General features: G+C 39.7%; 1 protein-coding gene across 1 annotated transcript; it reads left to right on the top strand.

The window, feature by feature from the left end:
• The first annotated feature begins 333 nt into the window (after positions 1 to 333).
• LOC121505171 (zinc finger protein 16-like) lies at positions 334 to 6,526 on the top strand. Its single transcript, XM_041780254.1, has 9 exons — positions 334 to 478; positions 979 to 1,181; positions 1,262 to 1,366; positions 1,443 to 1,538; positions 1,617 to 1,727; positions 1,813 to 1,930; positions 2,377 to 3,142; positions 4,530 to 4,588; positions 4,679 to 6,526. Exons 1-9 carry the CDS (start codon positions 445 to 447, stop codon positions 6,196 to 6,198), a joined length of 3,012 nt encoding a protein of 1,003 aa, XP_041636188.1. The 5' UTR covers positions 334 to 444; the 3' UTR covers positions 6,199 to 6,526.
• Positions 6,527 to 8,193: the final 1,667 nt, after the last annotated feature.

Below are 8,193 nucleotides of genomic sequence, written 5' to 3'. Positions count from 1 at the left end.
ATCCAAAAATACTTGGCCTATTATCTTGAATGTTTATATGTATTGCTTTTTTTGAATATTTGTGTTTAAATGTTTGAATTTGTTTTCCTTTTATCTAACTTGTCATCTTAACATTCTTCATAGACCTTCAATTTTATCACATGGCATTTATCATTGCTATGTTTTTCTTGCGTGGACAGCCAACTATCGTCTACTGTAATAACTTGATTACAAATCCACGTGAAAACTTTGTTATCCGGTTAAAGAGAGCTGTTCTGTTTTGCTTGTCAAAAAATATATTTTTGTATGTTTTTTTTGAAAGACAGGCTTTTATTTTGAAAGAGGAAACTCAATGAACGAGTTGAGGAAACGGGCGCTTGCGTGCTAACAGCGCATGTTAGCTTAAAAAATAAACATCATTATTTTACATTCAATCATTAATGCCAAAGGACATATATCGTGGCAATGGAGGTTGTTGAACCCAATGAGAAAATTAATGGTACGTAGTTTTATAATCTTCTCTCGCTGTTGTTTAAAGCAGGCTGTGTTTAAAGCAGTCAGACAGCTAGCGGGACCCGTCTAATTAAAGGGCAATGTTGCTGTTTTAAATGCTGTCTGAATGTTGCTTTTGCGTACAATATATGTTATTCATAGCAGTTATGGTTAGCCAAACAAAGTAACGTATTGAAATGGTCTGAAAACGAAAAGAAAGCCCCCGATACAATACGACGTTATGATATTAATAGATTTGTCCAGGAAGTATACTGTATCAAAGCTATATGACAAGCTTCTTTTAGGTAGATTATAAGGGTTTATTTGAATAGGCACAATGATTTTTTCTTCTATCACATTAATAATGTTCCAAGGCTTTAAATAAAGATTTTCCATGCCTGTAGTTTAACTTGTATTATTGAGTTTGTTTTTTCCCCATGCCATCCTCAGTTGAAAGCTCATTGATGCCCTCAACAGACCATCTCTCATATTACACTTATGTTTCAGATCCAAGCCTGCCTCTCCCTTCTCTTCGCCTCCTGGTGCCCCCGTTGCAGCTCCTGTCTGCGGCAATGTGGCAGCTGGCAAAGCAGAAAGATGTGATGAATTATGAGAAGCTCCAGGAGTATGTGTTCATGGTGACTGAGGCGATCCCTGGACTCATAAACCACAGACAGAGAGCCCAGCTGATCCTGGGTCTAAGAGCAAGGGTGAGCAAAAGCTTTGGATCATATCGATTTATACATCATATCTAAAACAACTTGGCTGTAACAATTTGTTGGCATTTCAGTTAATTCTGGAGCTGTGCAAAGGCTCAGCTCGGGGATCTGTTGATTCTCAAGTGATCCAGAGCTACTTGGAAAGACTCCCAATAACATCTACACAGAGAGATGTAGTAAGTTCAGTGAACCATTACATTACCAAAGAAATCAGCGAAAACCAATTAATGACACAGATCCTTTCTTTGGCAGTACAGGGATGCAGAGGTTAGGACGACAGAGTCCACTTTCATCGCACTTGTTCAGAGCCTGCTTAAAGATCCAGTCGAGAGAGCATATTTCTTCCAGGTCAGACAGATCATGTGTAAGCTTAAAGAATACCCTAAATAAGCCTCCTTTTATATTAAACTGTGCTATCTTGTACAGGAGGTGTTCCCAGTAGAATATGGGCCACAGTATGACACTGCCCTGCATGTGTTACTGTGGGAGTTGCTGTCAAAGCTGGAAAAGCTGCTGCCAGTTCCAGACTTAAAACAGGTAGTCCATCCAGATGTTTCAGGTTAACATCCTTAAAAATGTGCCATTTACCAGAAACTCAAACACATCTGCTCTGTGATTACAGACGACAGCCTGGCTGGGCTCGGCCCCCTCTGTTTTGGAAGAATGTGTTCAGTCATCACCTGAAGAGCTGAGCTCGATCTTCAAACACTACAAGAGTTCAGGGCTGCTAAAAATGCCATGTGAGTACAGCAGAAAGGGATGAGTCTGTTGATAGTAAAGGGTCACAGAAAATATCTTAAAGTGGGGCAAATGAAGCAAAAATGCTTTCGTTTCAGTTTATTATTATAAAAAAAAAGGGGACTGCATAAATATTTATCTCCCTCAAGTTAGTATTTAAATGATGCATCTTTGGCTGCAATCACAGAACTAAGTTTGTGTGAATAGATCTCAATCAGATTTGCACATATACACTGCAGTCACTTGAGACACATTCACTGCTATCAGGTGATCCCTATTTCACTAATTGTGAGACTACCGCTGTTGAATTAGGTCAGTCACTTTAAAGGGGGTTAATTTTTATGTAGTCACTTAATTTCCCTTACATATTTTAGTTTAATAGGCATCACTTTAACTTAATTGAAATGACCAGATTTTCCTGTAAGTTGTTTTGTTTCTTATTTTACAGATGGACCTTCATCCACCATTGGCAGCTGCATCATGTCTGCATTGTCAATTCCTCCTTCGCAAAAGACAAATATCTCTGTTGGACTGGAATCAATACACAATTATGCTAACGTAATAAACCCTGTCACTTTTGTGGGAACGGACCAGTACAGTGTTGTTGCTGTTTACACTGAAGTTGAAGTCAGAGCATCTGAGGCTGATGAAGAGGCGATTGAGTCCACTGAGGTGCAGGTTCAGACGGATTTCTATGAAGAGGAGATCGTGGCAATCACTGCAGATAATGCTGGTTGTGAGGAGGCTTACAGCTCCAGGGCAGAAGAGACGAGTGAAACAGTGGATGTTGCTAAAGCTCTGGAGACACTGACTAAAACATTCGCTCTGAGGAAGGAGAGTCTCAGTCAAGATGTACAAATGGGGAAGAGTAATGATGCATCAAGTAATGATGAACTGCAGTCAGAAAACACACAAGAAGAAGAAAAATCAAATGACCAAGCTGATGAGAAAAGAGAAAACATTAATAAAGGAGCAAAGGAGGACTTACAGTCTGAAGATGAAAGGAACAATATGAACTCTAGTGCAGACTTAAAGGATAACCATGACTCCAGTTCTGTCCATAATGAAATGGCAGAAGAAGATATGGTTTCTGAAACACAACAGTCTGATAATGTGCGCAGATCCACTCGTCTGCATTTGAAGACATCAAGTAGCCGGCAGAATACATTTAAAGACAGCATAACCTCTAAATATGGCACTGAAGAACCACAATGGTACATAAAAGAAACTTGTATACTGTAATACAATAACAACTCCCTCTTCCGAATACCTAGATTTCCCTACAGTTAACCTAAGAAATCAGTAGGAAGACTTTAATCCATTTCTTCTTTTTGAGAAACCAACACCATTTTTTATGTCTGTTTGCTAAACATGAAGTTAAAGCCAGTGTTCTTTTAGCTTAGCTGAAAGTTCATTTTCAGGGACTGGGAAAATTGTTTGCATGCATTTGAAAGTAATTGCAGAGATAAACCTTTGTTTTCAAAAATACCCTACATGTAGACTAGGCCTCAGTGACATCCTCCATGGTTTCTGAAGCAGAGGTTTGAAACCCAGCCATAGTTTTTGGAAAAGTATACCCATGCATACTTTCAGTCAAACCTAGCAGCAGGCAGCCTACTGGTAACAGATATAACACACTCATCTGTCAGTCAGTTTAGTCATACCCTTCAATAACATCAGAACAAATTTGTTTATTAGAATGTACTACCTGTACAGCCTGCTGCCAAAGTGATAAGCACTTTTGCACTGGCTTCAAAATTTTAATATCAGAGGATTCTGCTTGATATATAGTGTCAACTATATACAGTACTGTGCAGAAATTTAAAATTGAGGCTGAAGTAAGGCGTAGATGCATAGAGTAAGCCGCCTGGAGGCACATTTGGGCAGGAAGTAGGATTGACACAACCCTGGTTATGCTGTGGATGCCCTTTTGCATTACTAGGGGCAATGGGAAAATAATCTTGAAGAAATAACAAAGTCCAAAATTTTAGGATGTAGTAAGGGGTAGATGTGGCGAATAATCATCCAGGCAGGCAGTAGAGTTAGCATGGCCTCTGGTCTGAAAACTGCCAGCAGTCTCTGGATATATCACCAAGGGTGAAAAGGCCTAGACAAAAGAGATGCCATCGAGCTTGACCTTGGCTGCTAAGTTTGTGTAGACAGGTGCAGAGCTTGACTCTTGCTGTCCCAGTACAATTTCACAGCACATATAAACATAAAAGTCATCAGTGTTGCCAACTTATGATATCTGCTGCAAACATTATTTTCACAGTCAAATTTAGCTGCTACAGCCTTGAATTTCTCACTCATTATCTAGTATAGCACTTTGCATCCTGCTTACATTCACAGCTGAAGTTTGAAAAAGTTGATCAAAAAAAGATAGATGTAATCATTCCCAAAATTCAGAGATAAAAGCATTATAACAATGCATTTTGACTTGATTTCAGTTATATCCTATTATTGTCCTATATAGAAAAGACATTACAAAGAGAAAGAAAAGCTTGGGGAAATTAAACTTTCAACTATTTGTTGTGACAATATTCATAACTATTTAAGAGTGTCTCAAGAAATATTAGTAATAAGTGTTTATGTTTTATTTAGGAGCAGAGCTGATGTATCACTCGCCCCCTCTGTTATAGCCATCAAAGGAGTGGACAAAGGTAATAGCAATGTCAAGGGGAGACGTATAAGGCAATGTCTTCTGAATAAGATACATTTGATCTTACACTGTTTTTTGTTTTTGAATACAGGTGATTCAGGGGAGATGACGTCGATAATCTTCACCTGCTCACAGTGTCCCTTCCACAGTGCAGAAATGAACAGCCCACCTCACTTCCACATGCAGACTGTTCGGACTGAAGAGTACAGGAGTCTCTCAGGAGCCAAATTTATCCCGTCTCCTTCCAGCACAGATGAAATCTTCACATCCATTAAACTTTTCCCCAAAGGTGACATGGAGCAGGACAAAGCCGAACAGCCTTTCAGTCAAAGCAAAGTAAACATGCCTCAGTCCCAAAGACGACAGAAAGCCTTAACGTGTGAAACATGCGGCAAAACGTTCACCAGAACTTCAGATGTAAGGAGGCACCAGCTCACCCACACTGGAGAGAGACCATTTCACTGCTCACAGTGCGACCGAACCTTCCAGCACTCGTGGGATCTGGCCAAACACAAGAGCAAACACCATGGCATGGACATCTCTTTCTCCTGCCAACTGTGCGGCAACTCCTTTGCCAACCTACGTGCACTAACCGTCCACCACAAGAAGTCTCATTCACAGGAGAGCCAGCTTCCTCAGATCTGCTCCATCTGCAGCCAGAGCTTCCCCACATCCTCCGAGCTGCTTGAACACAGGAAGTCCCACGTTACAAGTAAACGCTACATCTGCCAGCAGTGTGGCAGTGGCTTTGACACCCTTCTTGCTCGCTCCCAGCACCGACGGATTCATCAAGTGAAGCGTCAGTTTAAGTGTCCACACTGTGAGAAGACATACACACGAAGATCTGACGTGAAGAGGCATTTATCTACACACACAGGAGAGAGGCCTTACCAGTGTGACCAGTGCAACAAACGCTTCACGCTTCGCTTTATGCTCATGAAACACCTCCGTGTTCACACAGGAGAGCGGCCTTTCCAATGCTCCCACTGCCCCAAGAGGTTCACACTGGTGTCTGTGAGGGCCAGACATGAGAGAATGCACACTGGGGAGAAACCTTTCCTCTGCTCTCAGTGTGGGAAGGGCTTTTTATCACAAGGGGAACTTTCAAAACATCACAGATCCCATGTAGATGACAGGCCTTACTCCTGTAACCAGTGTGACAAACGCTTCAAGAGCAAGAAAACCCAACAGGAGCATATCATCTCCCACTCAGGGGCCCGCCCGTACCCCTGCACCTACTGCGGTAAATGCTTCACCAAACCGTACGCACTCACCAGGCACAATCTCATCCACACAGGAGAGAGGCCGTTCCCCTGCGGACACTGTGAGAAGTCGTTTCTCACGCTCAGCGAGGCGCAGCTGCATCAGCGAATTCACACAGGAGAGAGGCCGTATCCCTGCAGCATCTGTGAGCTCAAGTTCAAGAGCTCGTCAGAGCTAGCACGACATAAACGCAGCCACTCAGGGCTCAGGCCGCTGAAACCAAACTGTGAGAAGTGCATGAAAACATTTGCATCCAAGGCAAAGCTGAAGAAACACATGGAGACACACAGAGAGGAAGGAGAAGTAGCAGTGTCTTTATACACTGTACCTAATGAGTCAAGTAATTAAACCAAAAATAATATCTTTGTGAACAACTGTGACAAGTTTTCATCAGGGGAGGTTATATTTAATGCAGATTAAGGGAGGAATGTTGCTGAACAGCAACACGTCTTAACATAGTGATAATAATCACTGCTTGGATCTTGGTGCATTTTTCCATCCCATAATCGCTCAGATATTTTTAAAAGCAGTTATGAGACAAACTCCACAGATCAGTTTTAAACTTTTAGTTCTACTCTCTTCGCTCAGCTTTTCTTTTGAGTGTTTGTTTTTTTAACAGAAAACTTAAATTATGTTTAAATCATACAAATGGCTTATTTGACATGAAACAAGTGCAAAAACCAAATCATTCATTAAAAGATTTTTTTACATCTTTGAATGTGTACTTCTCTCTTTGGTCTATTATTGTGTGCTAAAGTAATATTAGCAGGAGAAACATGAAAATATGCACATAGAGATAAGTAAAGGAAAGGGGAAAGCTTTGATAAAAGATTGGAAATTGGCATCATACAACTAACTTTCATTACTAATCCAAACTATGCTTCAAAAGCTTTGCTGACTTTATGAAGTGTATACAATTTTGTTTTTGCTAAGGTCACCATTACAAATACTCACAGGACAATACACACTGTAAAAAAAAAAAAAAAAAGAATGGAAATGGTTCTGAACTGGTTGAACCTAATGACCAACCATTAACTCCTCAATTTGACTTACAAGACAGTCTGGCTGCGTACATCTCTGACAGTCATTCTCACAGACCATTCATTTGAGATGCTGCCTGTGTCAGAATGGAAGTGCTGTAATGTGCTGGTAGCTACAACGTATTTCCAGTATCATTTTTTAAATTAAACTTTATTCATAAACAAAATCTGGCATAACATACTGTATCATCCACATTGCAACCGTACAGACTAATCAACGTTTCATTAATCAGAGAGAGTAAACAGTCAGAAGTCTAATTCAGGATTGAATTATGCATCAACCCGTTTTAGGAGTAGTTACTAGAACGGTGGCCTGCATTTGCTTAGTTAGCTTTAGTTTAAATAGCTTATATAGCTATTCATAGCTACATTAAGCTATATAATCAACATTATTACTTAGGCAATTCTAACTTAGTAGTAATGCGATCTTTAGCAAACATAGCTAAAGCTAATGTCTACATTAGCTTACATAGCTACTGAGTTTAGCTTTAACCACGTTAGTTTCGTAGCTATATAGCTCTTTTCTCAAATTAGCTTTCATGGCCAGCTACAATGATAATGTTGCTTAGTAGCTGATGTAGCTGCTCTGTGAGCCTAGCTTAAGCCATGTTGTTACAAAGCTATGTAGCCATGTCTTCTACATAGCTTTTGCTGCTAACAGAGCTATGTTTGCTACATTAGAATGTTTTCATGAAGGACCAGTTTTTTTCCTGTAAGCAGATTGTTTACTGAACTTCATTAAAAGTTTTGTTATTAGGTTTTGCAGGTCAGGTTTTTTAACTTTAGGTATCCTAACCCTTACCATAACCCTATACAGAAGTTTAATCAGATTTTATTTCAGAAAGTTTTAGCATGTATTTCTAAAGTTAACCACTGCTAAATGTCGCCATTTAGTATAATAGCATCTTAACTTCTTGTTTATTTGGGCTCAGCTTTATAATAAGATAGGCTTTACCTTTTCTCTCTTTCATAATTTCAAAGTAATAATTTTCATTAGTAGGAAAAATTTTTAGCCTGAGGACATCATTACAAGCAGTTAAGACAGAATTTTACTCTAGTTTATAATTATATTAACGATAAATTGTAGGTTACCATGACAATCTGTTTTTTACAGTGTACTCTTTGCTTCATTAACGGTATGTTTGGCGTCGTGTCGGCATATCTGAACAACTGTTGGGGTTACTACCTCAAAATTAGCCTGTCCACGGAAATGAACACCATAAACTTTTTTTCCAGCGTCATTATCGGGTAAATTTTTAAATTGTGTTCGTGTCTAAATACAGGTAAACTTAAAACATAACAT

Source organism: Cheilinus undulatus, linkage group 23, assembly GCF_018320785.1.
Source record: "Cheilinus undulatus linkage group 23, ASM1832078v1, whole genome shotgun sequence".
Taxonomy (NCBI): domain Eukaryota; kingdom Metazoa; phylum Chordata; class Actinopteri; order Labriformes; family Labridae; genus Cheilinus; species Cheilinus undulatus.
Note: the sequence above shows the minus strand (reverse complement) of the source record. Positions and strands in the feature narration are given on the sequence as shown.

Coding starts and splice junctions, on each gene's coding strand:
- LOC121505171 (XM_041780254.1), top strand. CDS start 445: ATGGAGGTTGTTGAACCCAATGAGAAAATTAATG. Junction 1,182..1,261: donor TCCTGGGTCTAAGAGCAAGG/GTGAGCAAAAGC, acceptor TTGGCATTTCAG/TTAATTCTGGAGCTGTGCAA. Junction 1,931..2,376: donor AGGGCTGCTAAAAATGCCAT/GTGAGTACAGCA, acceptor CTTATTTTACAG/ATGGACCTTCATCCACCATT.